At 40.1% G+C, this 23,224-nt stretch overlaps 2 protein-coding genes across 4 annotated transcripts in view; one reads left to right on the top strand and one right to left on the bottom strand.

The window, feature by feature from the left end:
• Positions 1-1,340: 1,340 nt before the first annotated feature.
• LOC106806437 (guanylate kinase-associated protein mars-like) lies at positions 1,341-11,330 on the bottom strand. Of its 3 annotated transcripts, none has more exons than XM_014808366.1 (15): positions 11,009-11,330; positions 10,296-10,544; positions 9,971-10,115; positions 9,272-9,484; positions 8,709-8,812; positions 8,383-8,442; positions 6,082-6,819; positions 5,187-5,324; positions 4,784-4,944; positions 4,474-4,575; positions 3,816-3,960; positions 3,238-3,480; positions 2,629-2,775; positions 2,210-2,373; positions 1,341-1,914 (listed from the first exon to the last, which is right to left on the bottom strand). In XM_014808366.1, the coding sequence occupies exons 1-15, from the start codon at positions 11,184-11,186 to the stop codon at positions 1,813-1,815; spliced, it is 2,889 nt and encodes a 962-aa protein (XP_014663852.1). In that variant the 5' UTR covers positions 11,187-11,330; the 3' UTR covers positions 1,341-1,812. The 3 variants fall into 3 exon arrangements, with proteins under 3 accessions (XP_014663852.1, XP_014663851.1, XP_014663853.1); XM_014808365.1 differs by having other exon boundaries at positions 3,816-3,963; positions 11,009-11,329; XM_014808367.1 differs by lacking the exon at positions 2,629-2,775 and having other exon boundaries at positions 3,816-3,963.
• Positions 11,331-11,686: 356 nt separating this feature from the next.
• The window catches only part of LOC106806426 (elongator complex protein 2-like), an 18,019-nt gene continuing 6,481 nt past the window's right edge, over positions 11,687-23,224 (top strand). Inside the window, exons 1-20 of the mRNA XM_014808354.1 lie at positions 11,687-11,815; positions 13,507-13,594; positions 13,888-13,958; positions 14,186-14,345; positions 14,489-14,572; positions 14,807-14,871; positions 15,209-15,275; positions 15,525-15,692; positions 15,911-16,006; positions 16,197-16,297; positions 16,657-16,779; positions 16,967-17,122; positions 17,372-17,563; positions 18,265-18,421; positions 18,670-18,727; positions 18,941-19,013; positions 19,308-19,491; positions 19,711-19,832; positions 20,828-20,964; positions 21,549-21,699. Coding sequence (XP_014663840.1) covers positions 11,687-11,815; positions 13,507-13,594; positions 13,888-13,958; positions 14,186-14,345; positions 14,489-14,572; positions 14,807-14,871; positions 15,209-15,275; positions 15,525-15,692; positions 15,911-16,006; positions 16,197-16,297; positions 16,657-16,779; positions 16,967-17,122; positions 17,372-17,563; positions 18,265-18,421; positions 18,670-18,727; positions 18,941-19,013; positions 19,308-19,491; positions 19,711-19,832; positions 20,828-20,964; positions 21,549-21,699 — 2,382 coding nt within the window. The remainder of the gene's footprint in view (positions 11,816-13,506; positions 13,595-13,887; positions 13,959-14,185; positions 14,346-14,488; positions 14,573-14,806; positions 14,872-15,208; positions 15,276-15,524; positions 15,693-15,910; positions 16,007-16,196; positions 16,298-16,656; positions 16,780-16,966; positions 17,123-17,371; positions 17,564-18,264; positions 18,422-18,669; positions 18,728-18,940; positions 19,014-19,307; positions 19,492-19,710; positions 19,833-20,827; positions 20,965-21,548; positions 21,700-23,224) is intronic.

Raw genomic sequence — 23,224 nt, 5'->3', positions numbered from 1 at the left:
ACTCAGCCTGTTCCTCATGTAGCCATTCCCATTAAAAAAAATTAAAAATAAAATCGGGGCGGAAATAATTTAAACGTGGCGCAACGATTGAAACGGGGGGGGGGAGTTTTCCCAAACGGGCCGGGCGCGCCCGGTTTGCGCAACGTAGGGAGAAGCCTGGCATGTTCGGCTGACGATACATAGTGATTGTCGCATTCAGGTAATAGAAACACATTACTATAATCTTTGATTCATAGCTTTCCTTTGCTTTATGACATTATTTTACATAGAACAAATCAAAATATATCACACTATACCAATAGCTAATAAATACCTTATATACCTTATAAAGGTATTTATTAGCTCTTAACTATACGTATATATTTACTAAGTAGTAACTATTGACTACCACTTATGAAGTGAACAGAAAAGAAAAATGGTACTATCCATAATTATATATAGAAATTGCTACAGATCGATGTGGTTACAGATATGATTAACAAAGAGAATACAGGTATCAATAAAAACTACTCGCACCACATATTTTTAGCAATTTTTACACAAACACATTTTGATAACTCTAACCTAATATTACTATGCAAGTTCTGTCTAACATTCAACATGCTGTAATGAATGAAAATAAAACCTACTATATGTTTATGGCTAAGATTGCACTATAACATGTGTTTCAGAATACAGTAACTTGCTTACATACTACTTTTGGGCACTGCTCTTATGTACTGGCCACAAATGAAAAGATAAGAAAAGACTATTTTTGTCGATGAATAACTTTCAATTACATGTTTACCATGAATTCTATATCTGCTACACTGAAAATGAAAAGTCCGCGATGCCGTTGTCTATAAAACCAAACTATTTATTGAATAAAACATGCATGAAATCTCCTTATGATAAATCTGTTGAGTCACTCCCATCACATGCCCATGAAAACCTAAATAAATGGGAACAAATGCTTCTATGCCTTCTTCTATGCTTATAAGCAAGAAAGGACCATGCAGTTTCGTATAATCGTTCCTTATAATTATTAGGGGATAAATCCGTTATCAGGTGCCTGCAAAAGCAGCCTGTAGGATTTCTGCAAATTTATACGTTTTTAATAATTTCAGAGAAAATGGCGAACAACATGACAGTAATGCAACCATATGGGTAACACGAGAAGCTCATAAGGTCTATGTCTTCCAGCCTGGGTACTGCCGGAATGTACCCTGGGTATGGTCTGGTATACCGCAACGAACCCTGGTAACTATCTGATATGGTTAGGGTTAGGGTTAGGGTAACTTAGGGTTAGGGTTAGGGAGTAGGCGTAGGCGACTCCCTAGACTCGTTGAGGCGTTAGTGAAGTAGGCGAGGTACGGTCCGGAATATTAGAAGTTACCAGGGTACGTTCCGGCAGTACCCAGGGAGACATAGACCCGACTAGCCACAGTAGAGGGAAGTGACTAGCGAGTCAACACTAATGCCGATACCCAACAGAAAACAGACGGTGACATAAATCTTCAGATAACACAGATACTAAAAGTGATGGAACATGGGACTATAGATGGACTGGGATGGGCATATAACACTGTTAACAGTGTTGGAAATGGCAGCCTGTCACCCAACTTAGCACTGGTAACTTTTAAACAAGACTGGCCTATTTATATGGATTTTACCATAGGTTATATAGTAGAAATAAAAATATTTGGAATCAGTACTGGCTGGGTTTTCAAATTTAATTTCGTTCCGGCAGTACCCAGGGAGACATAGACCCGACGGGCACAAGAGCACTGTAAACAATGCAATATTTACATATAATAATTAATAAACACCTTTCTAAACAGCCATCGGTGAGTCAAACGACATCAAGTCATTGTGGTCGATGCCTTGGTTTTCTTTATCATCAGGTTTCTTTGGTGTATACAAGAGACTTAATCTCTAAAAATGCAAGAAAATATTTTCAGATATTTAAGCAAATACGTTTTAATTACATATAAACACATTAATGGGATGTGAATACAGACGGCTGTGCAAGGGTAATGATTTATCATCAAATTGGAAAGAAAGGTAGTGCAATAAAATACTCTTGATTCGTGATCATGATCGTGATTCTGAATCACAGATGACAAAGCCCTAATCGAAAGCAACGGACAATTCTGACATGTTGCACTGCCTCGGCTGTCTGTACCTAAAGCAAGGAGAGGTAACAAGACATGATATGATCATTTATTACCTTGCTGCGTCGCGGCCCACCCTTCTGCATGGATAAGGGCGACAGTGGAACTTGGTTCTCTGTCGAGAAGCGCTTGGGTGTGAAGCCGATCCTCAGGTTCGGGAATTTCTTCAGCACTTCTGCATCCTCGTCGGTATCCGTATTACTGTCCGGGGTCGTAAAACCTATTTCGGAATTAAACCATTAAATAGTACACGAGTACTTAAATTGTTAATTTACAATTCTTGAATAATGCAACAATTAATAACATGTTCGTATCATGCACCACTGCCACTTCCACAAGATGGGGATTTTTCTTAAACAGTACGCTGCTTGCGATTTATGAGAGCCCGCAAAAGAAAATTAATATGAGCTATAAGTCCTAAACTAAAGCATCTGAGAATTTTTAACCACTTGTGAAACACGCTAACAACGTGTACCTGGAACGGGCGACAATCCGGCCCTTGTGGTATGAGCAGGAGGTGACATAATGCGCACGGACCGGCGCAGAGTTTGCGAGTAAGGTGAACGATGATCCTTCATTGCCGACTTGGGCATTTCGAGTGACCCGTTGACAGAGTGTTTGCCTGCCGTATTTAAATCGTAATCAGATATGATGCACAGAATCACGTAACTTGATTTCAAATCTCTACGACGAACATCTTTACTTACATTTGTGCGTCCTATCATCTTCCCAGGTCCACATAACACATAAAGAACTAGACAGAGTGCACTCACGGAGAGTGCATACCTCCGCCAACGACATGCGCCATACACCATACGACTCACGAACACACGAATAACCCACGATATACGCCAGCATACTGACATGTACACGCTAACTTGCTGCTCGCTCACATGTACACGCTCGCTGGCTCGCTGCGCTGGCTGGCTCGCGCGTGCGAACACACGCACACGAGAGCTAAAAAACATAACCTCCTCCAACTCCATTGGGCGGAGGTAACAAAAAACACTAAACAGTAACTAATGAATTAAATTGTGAATTAAATATAATCCATGAAGAGCCTCAAAGGGATGCACATACACACCTGCAGAAGGGGGAACCACATTCGCAATGGTAGGTGTTTTGCAGGGAGTTTCCATCCGATTGCTAGTATGAAGAGGTGAGTTTTGGAGACTGCTCAAGGCTGACATTGGTAGTGGGCTCATGGATGAGCGTGCGTGAGAGGCCAGCACCATCATCACCCGAGGGCTCTGCATTGATGACACGCGCACTGCTTTTTCCTTGGCCACTTGCGCATAGGGGGAGTATGGCGATGACTTTGCTTCAGCTGAGTAAATAAATTATGTGTTACATCATAACATGTTTCGAAATAACAACATATTGTAGTACATGGATAATCTTGGCAACAGTTGTGCATAGAGCTTCAGTGCTTTGTAAGCACAACTTTAACAAAATATTTCTGTAATTATTCCCAAGTTGCAAACTGCAGTCAGGTAGAATTTCGCAAGTAATTTGTATTAGTTTACTGATGTAGACTATATATATATACGTTATAATTCCTTGCCAATGATTAGAGAATTTCCGAGTAATCCTACAACAGTAGTGGTTAGCAACGGGCAGACAATGCACAAGCATTGGTGGCCAACAAGGAAATGCACGTACGTGGTTGTTCATTAGCGTGCTCAGGCTCCTGTTTCTTCTCACGCCTTGCAGCGATGCGCGCTGCAGCGATGCGCGCTCGTGCAGCCACAGACGCTGCACTGGCCTTCTTATCCTTCTGAGCAGCTCCTGTTCGCGTGCCAGCAGTCTTCTGAAATCAGTGTTTCCCGTGAAAAGATGATGTGACAGGTGGTTTGCTACAGGCATAGCCCTATTTGGGGTGACTGGGAGCAGCCACGTATGGCCTAACTAACAAGGTTGCCGAGATAGATTCGCCTTGCACTGCAATTCATGAATTTCGATTCATTTTGCAAACTGGTTTGGGAAGTATAGTTTTACTTTTTCATGACTGAATGCACAGGTTATTTGCAGGCTGGTGTCAACAAGTCCTGTCACATTCATAGTAACTACAAAGCATTCGAATTCAAATATATAAGACTTTTACATAAAAACAAAGAAATTAATTTGTTTGATTAATAATAGACAAGTATATACACTTTCAGGAGGGAAAAAATACAAATTGCGTTTTTTATTTACTCCTTATTCTGTCGATATACTGCAGGGATCATTTTCTAACCAATCTTTTTGTAACCAAGATGTAAGCGGAAACACGTTTTCAGTGTATAAAATAATAGAACAAACTACATCTATGAAATTTTACCTTTTTCTTTTTAGGCAGCAGCTTAGGTTTAGGTGTCTCACTCTTCCATCCTTTGGCATGCAATTGCTCAAGATTGGAAAACTTTTCGTTTACATCTTCAACCTGGAAGATAGTAATGAAATGATGATGATGTGCTCAGTGTTTACAGGACATTTATCACTAAACTAAATCACTTTATCACTAAAACAAAAATGTAAATTCATCTCTGACAGGCCCCTGATAGTTTAAGAAATGTGTGATGATGGTAGTGCCAATAGTTTGTCTGTAACCAAACAATTTAGCTCATTATAACAAAATTCCCTAATTCTACCTGAAAATATATCATGTCCCAAAATCCCTGTAGGTCACCACAGGTAGTTTCTTTCTCCCCAAGTCCAAACTCGCAATTGTGCAGCAAGCCTGCAAACTGTTTGAACCGTTGCTGCATCAGCAGCTGACCTTGTCCTACGACAGTTCTAATCTGGCCTTGTACTGTAAACAGAAAATACCACTATATTTGATATTTAGGCATTCACACCGAGAGTGCAAACAGTATCCTCGATAATTAATAGTGCCAGAAAGCAGATAGTAGCGAAATGAAGCATTACGAATTGTACAATTATATATTGTACGAAAAACAGTGAATGACCTTCTGCTTCAGCAAACTGTGAAGAAAATAAAATGAGGTGGAATGCAGATCTCTCACAGAAGATTGTCACAGAGAAGGTACGTACAATCCTCACTAAGATCCGTCACAGCACAGTACACATCATTTGCATGCTGACAGAGTGCCTCTAGTCGCAGCGCTTCTGAGACCAACAAGTCCTTGAAGTACTGGACAGACCTGCTTGTCTCTGTGTGAGTAGTAGACCCTGGATAATTTCATTCACATATCATTCATCACATATCACATATTACATGTAATATTAGTGAACATAACTTTACCAAAATTCGCTTGATAAACATTCACTGATTATGAACATGCACAGCTATGGAAACATAAACATCTAATTATACACAACACCCTAATACGTTGTAATTACTTCCCATGAGGTCACACAAACGATTAACAATTATATAAAATCAGGGGAATATTGATAACACCATGTATTATAACATGATAACGTCACATGATGAAGTGTTCTCGGTCTACCACCGCTACACTCGACCGTTGTACTACTATGGCACTATCACATACGACTGTGAGTTACTCTTTTACTAGTGTTGTCAATCGGTTGTAATTTCGTAATCGATCATCGGTTGGACCCAAGTAACCGATGATCGGTTACAATCGGTTACTCGGGGTGTTGAATGCCTGCGTGTGCGTAACGTCGTGTGCATGTACGTGTGTGCATATATGTGCTTGTTTAGCCAGCGTTTAAAATCCCTAGTGTGTCCTAGGCTTTAGCCCCTCAACAGGAAGTAACTACGGCGAATGTCGGGTGATTCCCGAACTAAAATAGCGATGATATCTCTGATTCTCATCACTTCTCCAAGTTTTCTTGATCAAGTTTTACATTTATTTCAATATTTTTTTCCTTCCCGATGAAATTGATTATGGATTTTGATAACCAAGCGCTTGGTTCAAGCCACTGTTCAACCGATGATCGTGACATCACTATCATTTACCATTGCTCCTGTCCTCTACTTCGCATGGCGATTCCTCGACAGATGGCAGCACCTGACCGACGTGCCTCAGCAGGTGAAGCGGCACGGACGTCTGCTCTGGTTCGTCGTCTTGGACCGAACGCGCCTCGATTTCCACACAGTCCGTTTCCCTCCCCGCCAGGTCACACCCGGCCTCCGCAAAGTCGAGCTGCTCCGGAGAGAAGTCAGTGATCTCGTCCAAGTCACTGCTGGAGCAACGCGGGCCGGCCGACCGCGGGCGCACCGTCACGAACGGACTCGAGCCGATCGGGAAGGTGCGGTTCACCGCCCGCACGACGGAGAAGGGAGTCTTCTTGCCGGAGGGCAGGTGCGGCGTCTTGAACACCGCCTTCTCAGTGGCGCCCCCTGGCGGCTGGGTCGGACCATTGTTGACAGGCGCGGGAGTTTGAGGATCGTCGCCGCGACTCCTGCTCTGCGGATTCTGCGTAGGAAGCTCTAAGGATTCGGCAGACTGATGCACCCCCCGGGGTGGGGTGAGGGAGCGAGGCTGGCACTCGCTGACGAAACGGCCCATGCTCCTCGTTACTCGGTTGGAAGGCGTGATTATGTCCGCATCCCGGACAATTATGTCCGCATCCAGGACAGACTGCTCAATTACCGTGGCAACAGCCACGTGGCGGCGCGTCTTTTTGGCCGAATTGTTTTCGTCTTCGTCGGCTATTGGAACAGATGATGTCTTGCGTTGTTTTGAATTGGAATCTGAGACAGAAAGTAACAGTAATTGAGAAGTTCCATGTTTGGTAACAGTCAATAAACCCAGCGTACTGCACAACTCACTTACCTAAATGAGAAATCCCTCAAGATGCCTACACATCTTGGTACCTACTAGTTGCTTAATTACTTTTTCCCTACTAATTAAATCAATTAAAATAAATATCCTAAAAATAAAATATAGAATACATATTCTAGAATAAATATGATAAATCCTAAACATAATATCAGGAGTCTATCAATAAGGAGTAAGACAGACTAAAACCGGCAAAATTCAACATTTAGTAGCCTTAGTCTACCTATGATTTATTGTGTTTAACTCGATAAACTTGAGCTCAAGTGTTACCTTAATCATTAAGCTAATTCCGTGTCTAATCGTTGGTCTCACAAAAATGACAAATCGGGAGATATCGGTTCAAACGTACAATGTGGTTTTAGCAATTTATACCACATTGTAAACAACAGTGGACCGAACTCAGCTGAAACAAAGGGCAACGCTGTTGAATCGCCCTCTACCGCAGAGCAATGCAAACAACTAGCGAGGTTCGCCAGGGATTTTGGAAAGTTAAAAACGACTTGGTGTTATTTATAGGCTATGTTGAATGACAGTAATGACATCAGGAGTCTATCAATAGGAGTAAGACAGACTAAAACCAGCAAAATTCAACATTTAGTAGCCTTAGTCTACCTATGATTTATTGCATACAACAACAAGTCGTTTTTAACTTTCCGAAATCTCTGGCGAACCTCGCTAGTTTGCATTGCTCTGCGGTAGAGGGCGATTCAACAGCGTTGCCCGTTGTTTCAGCTGAGTTCGGTCCACTGTTGTTTACAATGTGGTATAAATTGCTAAAACCACATTGTACGTTTGAACCGATATCTCCCGATTTGTCATTTTTGTGAGACCAACGATTAGACACGGAATTAGTTTAATGATTAAGGTAACACTTGAGCTCAAGTTTATTGAGTTAAACACAATAAATCATAGGTAGACTAAAGGCCACCGCACACCAGCCGATTTTTACAAACGATGAAGCGATGAAGCGATGTAGGTGTGCGCGTTCATTTGTAGACGATTTTATTTTTATCGGGTGATCGTTCCAAAATCAAACATGTTTGATTTTGAACTGATTATTTGGACGCGATTTTGTGGTGTGCGCGTGATCTTGGAAGATTGAACAGCGTGTGCGAGTGGCTGTGTAAATTTCCACACTCAATTCGCATTGTTCGCTTGATTGTTCGCTTGGACGCATTGTATTTTTTTCTCAGCTCGCATATTCAGGCCCCCGCACACCTACATCGCTTCATCGCTTCATCGTTTGTAAAAATCGGCTGGTGTGCGGTGGCCTTATAAGGCTACTAAATGTTGAAGTTTGCCAGTTTTAGTCTGTCTTACTCCTATTGATAGACTCCTGATAATATATATATATATATCAGGAGTTAATGAAGACAAAGTTTGTCTTCATTAACTCCTGATATATATATATATTAAAATATAATAAAATATTGATTTACATAAAATACAACTTTTACACAACATTAGTTTGTTACCTTTTGTTCGTTTCTGGCTAGATTGTTTCAAGCCGCCCGATGGAGATGGATCTGGTTTCTCTATAAACGATACATAGGTTTAACATGTTCATGTTAGATGAAGAATATGAGAACACAACTAAGTACATGATATATTATTGATTAGTTTTAAATATTGATCACAATTGCTCTGAACATGTAATTTACCAAATAAACTATAGCACATGGCAGTGAGAAAGTTAAACATGCCAGTCTTGAATCAATTGTATACCTAATTAATTGATATAACTAAGAAGACCCATCTACATATTTAGTGGCAGTGAGTAAATACGAACACTCTACACTACCTGTGCTGTGATTACTTGCTTCCAGTTTCAATTCAGACACCACACTGGGTAAAACAGGCTCAAGTCGTGGGTTTCGTTTAACCTCACTTATTGGTGTAGAACACCTGTGTAAAAAAACAAAAAACACATTGAAACGTGCTGTATGGGATGGCTCGTTTCAGCATGATCCCACAAGCTAGACCATAAGCCATTTTCTAAGGCCATCAAAAAATTCTATGTTTGCTGTCCCCCGACCCATGATTTTTTGAGTGGGTAGGTAGGTAGGTCATTTTTTTTTGCAAGGCATAAGTTATTTTAAGTCTGTCCTCATGTTTGCCACACAGCATGACATGCTTTGTGTTTCAGTCTTAACTATGAAAAATGTAAAAAAATAAATAAAAATATGGAAGCCAAAATGTAAAAAAAAACTTTTGGGTCGCGGCTATTTTCGTGGGTTGGTCGGAGGACAGCAAACATAATTTTTTAAGGATGGCCTAAAACATCCCAGGCCTGGAATATAACATTTTAATTCTCCAGGACTATCCAGACTACCTAGGACCCGTACGAATCGCGCATTCACTCACCGCCTGTTTGTAGTGACATTGGCGTCGCCACTATCACTCGTGGATGGGACCAAAAAACTGCTTGCTGAGGTGGGTGTCATCGGGGCGAAAGCAAAAGGCTTCGAGGTGCCGAATGTGAAGTTGAAATCCGCCGGCGCGAAGGACGTCTCGCCTCGGTGATACGACACGTGCGTCGTATCGGGTTCCGGTCGTCGCGCCGACGAACTCTCCACACTAATAAACGCATGAGATGTTATAAATATGCATGAAGAAGGGTAATCGCCATGACGATGCTGTGCGCAACACTTCACTGCATTCTCACAATACGAATACAAGTGAAAATATAAAATAAAACAATCTGAGACAGAGTATAAGCGGATTTGAAAACCATTGTTGAGTAGCTTAATTGTCACACAACTCAAGCTGATAAAGAATGATTTTTCAGAAACAAGTATTCTCTCAGTAATCCTTTTTGGCTGAACTGTACTTGACTGACAAGTTTGCTAAATTAAATCAAGGAAACAATGATATGCAATTATTATAGAATTGCTGAAACATTTACTTTGTCAATTTAGTAGAAATGACACACGAGTCAATCATGCTGGAATGGTGCAAAGGATTTTTTTTAGAAAGGTTAAAATTTAACAAAACTTAGGGCAGAGATAAAGGCAAGGACAACTAATCGAGGATTAACACATGCTATTTAGCTTAGTGGCTTACAGAGGCGATTTGCTTGCAATGGTGGCTCTCTCTGGCTTCTTGGTCGCTTGCCGAGACCTGTTCCTAGTAACTCTGGCAGGCACCAGCTCTACTTTATTCACCTTCTGCATGAGACGTGCCGAGGTGCGTTGTTTTGGCTTCGGCTCTGCAAGGAAATCAAATTATCATAAAGGATTTGTGCTTGGAACAGTCCGATCACCTGCCACTTTTATTTACCTACTGCTATTATAAGTGCAAGCTAATATAAGCTTTATTAATTTCCTGTTATAAAATAATTTAGCTACGATAATTTTTGTTTGACACAGCTTTTTAGACGATACTCAACCTTTATTTCGGTGATGAGATGTTTTGTTTGCCATAGCTGGTAGTCTCGCCTTTTGAGGGTTGGCTGGATGTTTTGGTGGTAGTGGTTCTGGTTTTGAACTTTTCAAACCCATGCCTAGGGGAGGATATGTTATTGCGCCAACTTTAAAAATAGGTCGTTGCTTATGTGCTTCTGTTCGCTTCTGGGCATCTCGCTTAATTTTCCATTGCTGCAGCCTTTCCATTATTCCTGATTGCTGTTTAGTAGGTCCTACGAAAAGAAAACATTGTCAGGGTAGTCATGCAATTATATAGAAACTAACTAGGGCCCATTCCTATTTGACAACCCCAGGTTTAAAAACCCTAACCCTAACCCTAACCAAACTCACGACATGGGTGTGTAAACGCTACTTGTACCCTAACTAGTAGTAGTAGGTAGTAACTTAATGTTTTGTCGTCTTCTACAAGAAGTACAAGTACAAATACTTGAAATAGTAGTACAATTAAACTACAATTAGTACCTTACATTCGCAGAATAATACTCTGATACTCGCAGTCGCAGCACAATTCAATGTGAGTCTTCAATGTCACAATGTCAATGACAAAAATATTGGATTAAACTTAACTAATCAAAAATAATTACTTGTGCATTACTAATACTAATAGTAATACTATTACTAGTAGTACTCTTGTTGGGTTACATTATTGTATCCAGTAGTAATAATACTAACTCACCTTGGTCGACATTTTCTTTGGTCGCTCCATGATCTTCTTCCATCAGTGACGACCCAACATTTCGACGCTGTGTCAAACATGAATCACGTTGTCGTCTACTAATTTCAGACTTTTGATCCACTCTCTTTGTTCGCATATCATCTTCAGACCGTTGCTTGTAATGTTTTTGTCGATTCATTTGAATGGATAGATGTTTCTCACACAAACTGTAAAGCGATATTATAGCCTCTATCGTGTGTTCTACTCGGTAAATTAGCAAAAATCGTACATGTTTTAGCGCCGCTTGAGTTTAAAACTTGTTATGTGACGTTTTATACCGCGACCAATCAACGCGCACTTGTCAACGTTTCGGCTAACATCGGTGCAAAGATCGGATTTATTCGTTTCGATATCCACGCATTTACCTGCAGATTTTTTTATGTATCATTGATATACTAATATACTACGTTTAATATATGTTAATTACTTGTTAATACCTATTATATGTTAATACTACGTTAATTATATCGCGCGGTAATCAATCGCATCGCTTTTCAATAATTTCCCAAACTGACGTTAGATGGCAGTGCACAGACATAAGTCATGTAGTTCTAGACTGACTCCAAACATCTCCATTGCTTACATTACAGCAGTCGTCAAAGGCGTTTCGGATGCATCTAAAATCCTGTGGTAAACAACATGGAGAAAGCATGCGAGAGTTGTTACATTAGTTGCAGTTGCAATCGCACTCCGCATTCAGCCCATTGGGGTTATAATAAAGTTTTATGTTACGGGAGTTGTAATTCTATTAGTTTATATGAAGTAAAGGTAAAGTAGAAAGAAAACTTCTGAATTAGAAGTGAAACTAACTGTTGTTAGTGTTAATGTTATATCGGATCGGATCCAGTTTTGATCACAGGCACTTGGAACGTCTCAAGAAAAAAATGTAAACACGAAATGTATTTACTACCAAAGTCTTAATGTTTCTCTACTCGATTTCGCTTGTTATTGCCGATAATTACCCGTAAATGCCGGTCAAAAGCTCATCTGCAACACACAAGTACACCGCACGCCCGCCCTGTGCACAAACAACATGAATAGAGCAGGTAGGAAAGGAAAGCGTGATCGCAAAATTCGCTCGACGCTCGCTTCATTTCACACCTTCACAGCACGAATACACATCCAACCGCTTCCATCTTGGTATCTATGAGTAGCTAAATCAGTAAATGTTCACTTGTTCGAATTATAACTCTGTCCTTTGTTCTTACCTACTCCCGCCAGAGATATCTCGTGAAATCCTGCGGGAAATGTTCTTACTGTGAAAATGTAAAAAGGATGTTAAGAGGACGAGATGTCTGTTTATACACGAGTAATGGCGGTGCATTGCATGCCGGGATGAGCTGCTGCCGGCCTCCGAGCCTCCGTTTCGAGGCCTGCCAAGCCAAGCATAATGCGCGCGGGCATGACGTCACGCACACACGACTACAGCGATCGATCGAATGTAGCGCCGTTAGGGATTTTCGGATGATACGTCCTCTATACATCCTCTTTACATTTTCACGGAGAGAACATTTCCTGCAGGATTTGATGAGATATCTCTGGCGGTAGTAGGTAAGAACAAAGAACAGAGTTAGAATTCGAACAAGTGAACATTTAGCTACACATAGATACCAAGATGGAAGCTGTTGGATGTGTTTTTGGTCTGTTGTCGTGTGAAATGAAGCGAGTGTCAAGCAAATTTTGCGATCACGCTTTCCTACCTGCTCTCTTATTCATGTTGTTTGTGTAATTATCGGCATGAATAGGCGAAATAGAGTAGAGAAACATTTAGACTTTGGTAGTAAATACATTTCGTGTTTACATTTTTTTTTTTTTTGAGACGTTTCAAGTGCCTGTAGTTTTGATGGGTTTGTAGATGAGACAGTCATCTACAAACAGTCGGGAGTGTTGAGTCGATGTCATAACATATGTCGTTTATGAAAACAAGGAACAGGAGGGGACCAAGGACTCTTCCCTGGGGGACCCCTGATTTGACTCGTACTTTGCTTGAGTGTTTACCATCTAACACTACAGTTTGGTGTCTTCTGGTCAACCATTTTTTAATCCATACCAAAGTTTTCCCTCTTGTGCCATAGTAATTGAGCTTATGAATCAGTTTATTGTGGGGGACTGTGTCGAAAGCCTTTGCAAAGTCTAAGATCACCACGTCTACTTGTTCTTGATTATCCAGCCTGTGACTGAGGTTGTTAACAGTGGACAACAGCTGAGTCTCACATCCTGAAACCATGCTGGCAGTTTGCAAGTATATTGTTATGGTCAGAGTGGTCCATCATGCTCCTGACAACAGACATTACAAGTTGATCATTTCTGGCATATAAGATTAAGAATTCACCACATTTGTCTGTGGAAAGCTATTGCCCATATTGGTTCCTAGAATATAGCCTGTGAATGGCTGGTGGCAGCTTGGTAATTCTGCAATTAGTTTAACTTATAGTTGTACCCCATTTTTAATGTTTTAGTTCCCACCGTGTGATGGCCAGGTTGTGCAGACCTTAAATGCCCACAAAGGTCGCGTGAACTGTGTTCAGTGGATCACAAAACATGGAGGTAAATAAAATGGATAGCATCTAGCACAAGAATTTGATGGTAATATTATTAGTTAAGTCAGTGGTACCAGAAGGTGTCTGTGTGTGTGTGTGTGTGTGTGTGTGTGTGTGTGTGTGTGGGGGGGGGGGGTCTACGAGAACCGCCTCGGCACTTAGTGAGTGTACAATTGTCTGGTGGTTGCTCCATAACTAGCATTAGGTGAAATTGCGAGTAGATGAGCGTTGCATGTTCATATAGAATTTAGGTATCCTAATTGAGCCTGAAGTGAGTCAATTTATTATGCTTCCTTTCAGAGGTGGAAGATGAGTTGGTTTCGGGGTCCACAGACAGCATAGGAATAGTATGGAGAAGGTTAAATAGCCAGGTATGGATGAATGACTAAAAACTATACATCAGCTAAGGTCACAATAGTTTGGTGTGCGAACCACCATGACACTACATTTTAGTGGGAAATGTAGTTGAATTTTTCAGTATCATATTCATGCATTGGGTTATGTAACAGAACATATTAATTCTAGAAACTCACTGACATTAGAGAATGTGACTGAATATAGCTCATATACTCAACTGCTTGTTAATCTTAATGTACAGCTGTGCGCAGTCAATACACTGACAGGCCATACCGGAAGCATAAATGCTATAAGTGCTCACTACCTCTGGCGGATCAAGGATGCTACATGTGCCAAGACACAGATTGCAACAGCATCTGCCGATTCTACTGTAAAACTGTGGGAACGGGAATGGGAGGCAGGTGAGACTGAAAATAGTTTATTTTTACAAGTTGACCTGTGTAATTTACTCTGAGTGCTGATTGGATTGATGCTGGTTGTAGTAAGGTGTCACATTTAAGTTGAAATTTTGAAAGGGGTGTGTATTTTTCCAACTTGTTGGCAGATGAGTTTACATGTATCCAGACGTTGTCATTTGGATCTGGTTTTTCATTGGATGTTGCTTTGACTACCCTTCCGGGTACAGAAGGTAGGGTTTTTTGGAACTATAGTTAGTGATATTGGATAAATCTGATATTCTATTATGCCAACAGTATACACTTTTGCCTGCTATTCTGCCTTTTAAATATCTATAATGTGTGGTAATTATGTGACACATTCTGTTATGTAATTGGATCATTTAGTTTTCGGTTGTGTTATTTCTAATAATTATGTGGCACATTGTATTCTGTATGCTACAAGGCAATTAATTTGGTTTTTGTAGTATCATTACTTGCTTGTGGATGTGATGATATGCGAATTCATCTCTTTGTTCAACAGAGTGGTCAGGTACATTGGTTTCTTACATTGGAATTGAATGTTATTAGAAAATGGATATATTTTCTGAAAGTTCAATAAAATTAGTAGAATGATAGGAATCTGATAGTCAATAGCACAACTGCAGAAATAATTACAGTGAAATAATGATCTATTGGTTATAAATTTCATACTGTTAAGAGAAAGTACCACATTATAATGTTGAGTAAGTTGTTATAGCTTCATCCTCCTATCAGAGATACACTCAACCTTTGTTTGTATATGAGGTTTCAAGTTAGAAAAATGTTAATGTATCTAAATATTCACAGGAACACCTATGTGGTTGCTAATGTGCCATTCTGTGTTGTAGTTTATAAAGGTGCAGTCACTGGCTGGACATGAAGACTGGGTTAGAGGACTTGACTTTGCAATGGATGGTAAGAGTTACTTCCCAAAGTTTACAGGTTTACCAAATTATAACAGGGTTTAAAAATCACAATATATAAAAAATCTTATTTATAAATGATAATTCATACATTAATTACAAATAGTTGTGTGCACGAACTGATTGGATGCATCAATTTCTCGTCCTACATTGTTACTGAATTACTATGTAAGAGCATTATGAGGCTTATAATATTCTATGGTCACAACTTCAAGACATCGAATAATTCATTTTTTTGCAGATGGTGGTGACCTTCTTCTTGCCAGCTGTGCTCAGGATTTTTTCATCAGATTGTGGCGAATATCTCCCAGATGTTCAGAAGTGCATAATCAACAGAAGTTAACTAGCAGTGTCTCGAATGAAGATGATATCAAGATTAAAGAGAAGATGTTCACTGTTGATAATGAGGGTAGGTTTCATGAAAAATCTTCGATTGAAAGTTTTTGTCATGGATCTACTACTCATATCTACCAGATAGTAGTACATGCATTATTAACTGATATCACCAGGAATCACGAGCTATGCAAATTTGTTTTTATACACTAATGAACACACTGATGTAATCGTACACATTGTAACAGAATGCATTAATATATGATATCATGCTTAGTCTGGTTTGCTTTGCAGGAAAACAATATTCGTTTGTGGTATCCGTAGAAGCAGTAATGACGGGCCATGAGGGCTGGGTGTACGGTGTACATTGGCAACCGGCGGAGTATGCAGGTATAACAGCTCTTCAGTAATTTCCACTTGCACGGGTAATTGCCGCGTACAATTTTTGTTTATATTCGATGTTTACATCGTTGTTGATGGCGGATTTCACCAGAATATAGGTTGGTATTGATGGAAATAGTTTTCACCTGTTAAGCCTACTCGAGGCATGCAAATACTATTTGAATTTTAACATCTTTAGATGGGACAAGACGTCAACCCATGTGTCTCATCTCAGCTTCAATGGATAAAACTGTTATATTATGGAAACCTGATGCAGACACTGGTGTCTGGCTTGATAAGGTACAACCCATCATCACTTCTTCATAATAATGATGACCAGTTCAACTTGAGTGCATGGTCAGGTATTTTGTGAAGTGTGTTTGGATTGGACACAGGTGTGTCTAAATCATGGCTATAAAAGCGTTTTTAAACAAATATATTTCCAAAAGCGTGAAACATGCAGGTTTATTAGAAGGTTATACTTTTGCAGTGTTTGTGTAAAATGCCATATTTTTAATCAACTAGGATTGATATATTATTGATTACATTTTTCTATTACAGCTAATCAGCGTACCCTTTGTTAACAACCAAAAACGATTCTTGAGGTTAATATTTTTTGTATCGTCCTTGTTGTTCAATGTGAGTATTTGGTGTTATAGGTGAGAGTTGGTGAGATAGGTGGCAACACATTGGGGTTTTATGGTTGCCAGCTAAGCCCTGATGGATGCTCATTCATGGCACATGGATACCAAGGAGCAATACACATGTGGCACAAAAACCAGGTGCATTCCTAGATTTGTACCATATTTTTTCAATTCATGAATGCATGTATTGTTGATATGATATTATTGTTATAGTTGTGAAATTGGTTAACCTAGATTAGCATACACTTTTAATAGGGTGATTGTGTGAGCAGTCGTGTAAAAACTCTAGAATCTTTATCTGATTAGTGTCTGCATTTTTCCAAAGGTATCAGATCAATGGGTTCCAGGTGTAACTGTCGGTGGGCATTTCGATGAAGTGACGGACATAGACTGGGACCCAGAGGGAGGAGAATTCTTGCTTAGTGTTAGTCTAGACCAGACCACAAGACTTCATGCCCCTTGGGTCAGAGACGCAACAAAGGTCAGTAAAAGTGGAATATGTTAAAGGTGATGTATCTTTCTTCTGCACCTGCTCTAAGATCGCTTACCTTCATTATAGGAGTTTAATCTCCATAATACCAACCACTCAATAACCTTGCAAATATAATGTTTAATCTTATTTTATTAAGAAATCTGCGTATTTAGCACCGATTTATCGCACGAGGTGACATCAGGTGAGACCTGGCAACAGCAGTGGCAATATCTAAGCTGCACACATCTATATTTACAGACAAACTGGCACGAGATTGCACGGCCGCAGGTACATGGCTACGACATGACCAGCATTGCCATGATCGGGCGCTGCCGATTTGTCTCGGGTGCAGACGAGAAAGTTCTACGCACCTTCGAGGCACCGAGAAACTTCGTAGAGAACCTGGCCCGACTCTCGGGCGTGGAGGCCCAACGTGATGTTGAAAATCTTGTAAGAGTTTTGCGTTCATATGGATAAACTAAACTCGCGCTTTCTATGATTGATAAATAGTGTCAGGAGTCTATCAATATTGATAGACTCCTGATAGTGTTTATATCTCTGCGAGGGAGCAGACCAGTAGGGGGCGCCTGTGTGATTATGGGCATCCCTGGAGGAGGCCAAGTTCATGTGCATGTGGATCGTGTGTGCATGAGTAGGCAGAAGTGGTCGCTATGCCAGTGTTCGGGGAGTTGTGCATGTTCTCATGCATGTGTGTCTGTAGTGGGGTGCTTGCGTGAATTAAAAGTAATTTATTTGCCAACCAGCTGCCTTGCCAGAGCCTCCCCTATGTAATTCCTAGCAGGTTGAACGTAATGATATAGTTAATTATATTGTTATTTGTGTGGGTTTTATTGAAATATGTGCGTGGCATGGTGAATATAGTAGTGTTAGGAAACTAGTACGCAGTCGTACATATAGACATCTAACTTATACGTGAGGGGAACAGACTGCAGAAAAGTCAGTTACGTGAAACCTATGTAAACTTTCTGTCGCTGCTACGATAAGAGCAGTAGTAGCATGAAAATATTTATACCAGTACATCTCTGTATCATTGTATATGTGTTCGTGGTAGTAGTGACAGTAGATATATCAGCAGTAGAGAAGTAGCCATGAGATGGGTGCCGTCCATGCAGCACTTGCTTTATTTACAGTTGAATATACCAGAGGGTGCAAGCGTGCCAGCATTGGGTCTGTCTAACAAGGCAGTGTTCTCTGCTGGAGAAAAGATTGTGAATGATGAGTTGTCAATCCAGCCTCACCCGAACGAACAGTATCCAGAACTATACTTCAAGCCAGTGCGATTATTGGGTACGTGTTGGTGTGCAATAGAATGTGGGATTATCCAACTCCAAATGATCTATTCATGAATTTTATTTATGTTTTCTTAAATTTCCCAGTTTCCACTGTCATCTTTTTCACATGTAAGATAGATTCCTACACTCAAGTGTGGTTAGTCTTACATGTTTAATTATTAATTTTATTCTATTGATTTTATTTTATTTAGTTTTATTATAAATATTCTTCTGTAGTTCACGATTGAGCCGTGTTTATTTCAGAGCCACCCTCTGAAGAAGACTTGCTACAGAACACGTTGTGGCCTGAAATTCAGAAGCTGTAAGACAATCGTACTAGTATTTCAGACAGCAGTGTTTTGCTGTTGGCAATTTTAATAATAACTCGATCCACTGAATATATATTACAAATTAGTCATATGCAATGTAATAATGTATATAGTCCTGTAGATTCTGATAATTACATTGTATAGAGTAAGAATATCATGTTCTTAACATTATGTAGTGAGTGTTTAGCATCATCCTACTGTTTCAGGTATGGCCATGGTTATGAATTGTACAGTGTTGCGAGTAACCACGAACGAACAATAGTAGCCTCAGTCTGCAAGGTACCTAAAACCAAATGATGCAATTTATGTTTTTATATCTTAAACATAATCATATATGTGCTACCTATCTGTTTTCTCACTCTCACCTTACTTTATCAGGGACAAATCTTGATGAGGATTCAAGTGGGTAATGCAGTGATATAGATTTTGTATCTAAGGTCGTACATTCACACGTCTACTAAATAAATAATTATATAAATAAATAATTATAATAATAATTATAATAATATAATAGTAATTATATCTAGTAATCAGCATATTTTTTCATTTCCACGTCATCTGTTAACGTTGCAGGCATCCAAGCCAGAGCACGCGGCAGTGATACTGTGGGACACGTCGTCATGGCGACAGATGTGTCAGCTTCGGTCGCACCAGCTCACAGTGACGCAGCTTGCTTTCTCACCAGATGACAGGTATCTTCTGAGTGTTTCACGTGACAGGACCTGGTCACTGTTCAAGAGAACACAGTCAGAGCAAGGTAGTTCATGAGTGCATTGCTAGCCTGAGATAACATTCTCCTTAATAGTATATCCTGTTCAATTTTCATGTGTAAGTAACTCTTCACACTGGTGGCACCTTAATATATAAACCAAACATTTTTTCTCGGATATACTAGTTGATTTTGTTCACATATATGTGTGTAGTTCCATGTACGTAAGTCAGACGTTTAACAAACATGGCGTCCTGCTTTGTGTAGGGTTGCAGTTTGAAAGAGTAGGCTACTCTGACAAGAAAACAGGAATACATTCTAGAATTATCTGGGCTTGTGCGTGGTCGCATGATAACAAGCACTTTGCAACTGCTTCCAGAGATAAGAAGGTATGGTAAACACATAACATTACTTAAACACACTGCTAACATTAACAAATGGCCTGATTTCAGTGAATCATTGGTTTTCCAGGGGCTTAACATTTTAATCGTAGGTTATCTATAAAACTTCAATCTCGTATACAATATGGTACCTAAAAACTAGTTGCGATCGAAGGAGATAATAGCTGAATCGCCATGTATGGGTGTTTCTCTGTCGATTCTGTGCATTAGGCCATTACCTTGCGATGAACCTATAAGTGCTGTCCTTATCTTGTTTAAATTGTAAACCTTGTGGCATTACCGTGGAATCATGGTTCGCCAGTGTATTTGGCATGAGCAAACTTTTGGGGTGCTGGGTATGGATATTATCAAGAGTACATAATAGAGTACATCTCTATTATCATGTACTCTTGATATTATGCTTGCCATTGGGCAAGTCGCACCTGAATTACGGATCATAAATGCTTGCTATCCCAATTTATGGCTACCATAAATTTGATCATTACTGTTAGTAAGCAATACCTGTGTAGATTTGCCACACTCACTAATGGCCATAGGTTTTTCCTTATGGAAAACGTTTACTGTCAAGTTATTAGTTAGCCATCAATCAGAGCAACATTGTACCTTCTATACCGACACCAGCTTACAGCAGCATGTTATACAGTATAGCCCCATTATAATGTGATGGTTGGGGTCCATAAAATGTCATTGCGAGAAAAGCGGGGTCGCACTAAATCGGGGTTATATATACGTGGCTATATAAGAGCAAAAAAAGCTAGGGGTCCAACGACTCATTGCGTTATATCCGAATTCGCGTCAACTCGGGGTTCCACTGTACTTTGTAGCTTAATATATCAGCATACAAAAGGTTTCGTGGTGTGCATAAAATGCTTCCTTGTCCATCAAAATGTTTAGTCGTGATACACTTCTAGTCACGTGATTACTTCTATACGTTTTTAGACTTGAACTATACATAATGGTAACCTCTTGTGCTGTTGAAACAGGTCGTGATGTGGCAGGTGACACAGGAACAAAGGAAAGACAGTTGTCTTGGTATTGTCCAAGCATGCCCCGACCCCCTGCAACTAGACGATTCCATAACAGCTATTGACATGCCTTTCGTTCTTTGCTCGAGCGAAGAGTAAGTATATTTCTTGCAAACGCATTGTGGCCCACATTCCAGTCTACAAGTATAAAAATGTTTAAAAAAATTCCAAACATTTCTAGGCAAGCACCCCCCTGGTGAAGATTTGACAGATTGTAAAACCGATATTGGCAAACGTCTAGAAATACAACGGATGGAATCGTAAATAACTATAACATAAATTAACACAATATAAACTCGTTATCATAATATGAACGAATTATGAGTAAAATAATACAAACATATAACATGAATTATAGTTACGAATTATTAATTGAAATGCGAAGATGGCCTCGACTTAGCACACAGAATCTTTGTGCTCTAGATTCTTTGATGCACTGATCAGGTAAAACACGTTGGTTCTGCTTCATAGTATTACCTAATGAGGCACGAAGGGTCGTTGTCGTATAATGGCGTATAATATGTACCCGAGGTAACTATCTGATATGGTTAGGGTTAGGGTTAGGGAGTAGGCGTAGGCGACATACTCGCCGACACCTCGGGTACTACATATTATATACGACAACGACCCCTTCAGCTCTAATGAGTGATGACCACTATAATCCTAGGTTTATCTGCAGGTATCTGGTGGCTGTAGGATTGGAGAGCGGAATCATACAGCTTTTCAAGTGGAACAGTTTACATACAAATCCATGGAGCAAAGTGATTACTTTAGATGAAAAGTATCCTTTTTTTAAATGTTTTAAATTGTGCACTGTAGAGTTAGCACCTGTAACAAAAGGCAATACTTATAATGCTTTTTGTGAATTGGTCTAATGTATTATATTTTAAATATAGTGCTTGTTCTCACTTTGGTTGATATTTTTACTACCATCGTTACAACTTGGAAATAATCGTAGTCTCAGAAATAAATTTGAAAACCCAGCCAGTACTGATTCCAAATATTTTTATTTCTGCTATAGAACCTATGGTAAAATCCATATAAATAGGCCAGTCTTGTTTAAAAGTGACCAGTGCTAAGTTGGGGGACAGGCTGCCATTTCCAACACTGTTATGTGCCCATCCCTGTCTATCTATAGTCCCATGTTCCATCACTTTTAGTATCTGTGTTATCTGAAGATTTATGTCACCATCTGTTTTCTGTTGGATATCGGCATTAGTGTTGACTCGCTGGTCACTTCCCTCTACTGTGGCTCGTCGGGTCTATGTCTCCCTGGGTACTGCCGGAACGTACCCTGGTAACTTCTAATATGCCGGACCGTACCTCGTCTACTCCACTTATGAGTCTAGGGAGCCGCCTACGCCTACTCCCTAACCCTAACCCTAACCCTAACCATAACCATATCAGATAGTTACCAGGGTACGTTCAGGGTACGTTCCGGCAGTACCCATGGAGACATAGACCCTATGAGCTCTACTGTGTGTGCTAGGCTATGGCATCACCGGAACTCTAGATGTAATAAACGTACCAGTGATGCTCCTTGAAATTGCTACACCACAGAGACAAAGTTCAGTTTGATTGCAATTTAGTATGTGAACACTTTATTGTCGAGCGTTTATGGCTGAGCTAAGAATGTACGTACTCGCAGAATTGTTGGTGTTGGTGCTAGCTGTAACTACTGTAAACTGAGTGTAGATATACCCATCGTATATGCCTTGTATAACACGAATATCCAGGTATTTCCAATAGGCATTATCATGAACATATCTACAATATATACACACGCACGCATGCACGCACGCATGCACGCGCGTGTGCGCGTGTGTTCATGGTATTACATATTTAGGTGCTTTAGGAGTGGGAAACTGCTTGATTCATAAATGCTATAATGATATCTTTGTTGTCCAGAGCAGGGTTTGAAACTAGTATATGCAATATATACAATTATAGGAAGTAAGACTATACTAACTACAGGTAATTAAGCCATTTGACGCTAGTTTATTTTATCAAGCCATTGCCTCATTTTTCGTGCACGAATATGTTTCGGCTCTCTAGCTCCGAATATAGATTTAAGTTTAAACTGTGAAATCCGAGATGCAGAGTGCAGTCATTACGTGCCCACCTCACAGCCTGGGTAACACCTGCTGAATCTAATGCAGCAGGTTGTCTAATGCTGGTGGGTGCGTGAGCCCTTAGCGCAGTGGTTCGATTCTTTACCTTTTTTAAGTCATGGACCCCTTTGAGTATCTGGAGAGAGCTACGAACCCCTCTCCAGAAAAATGCACATAAGCACATAACCACAAAATTTTTATGCGCCTGGTTCACGGACCCCCCTGAAGCCCATCCACGGATCCC

The sequence above is a fragment of the Priapulus caudatus genome, unplaced genomic scaffold (assembly GCF_000485595.1).
Source record: "Priapulus caudatus unplaced genomic scaffold, Priapulus_caudatus-5.0.1 Scaffold160, whole genome shotgun sequence".
Taxonomy (NCBI): Eukaryota; Metazoa; Priapulida; class Priapulimorpha; order Priapulimorphida; family Priapulidae; genus Priapulus; species Priapulus caudatus.
This window is presented reverse-complemented; position numbering and strand designations above follow the sequence as displayed.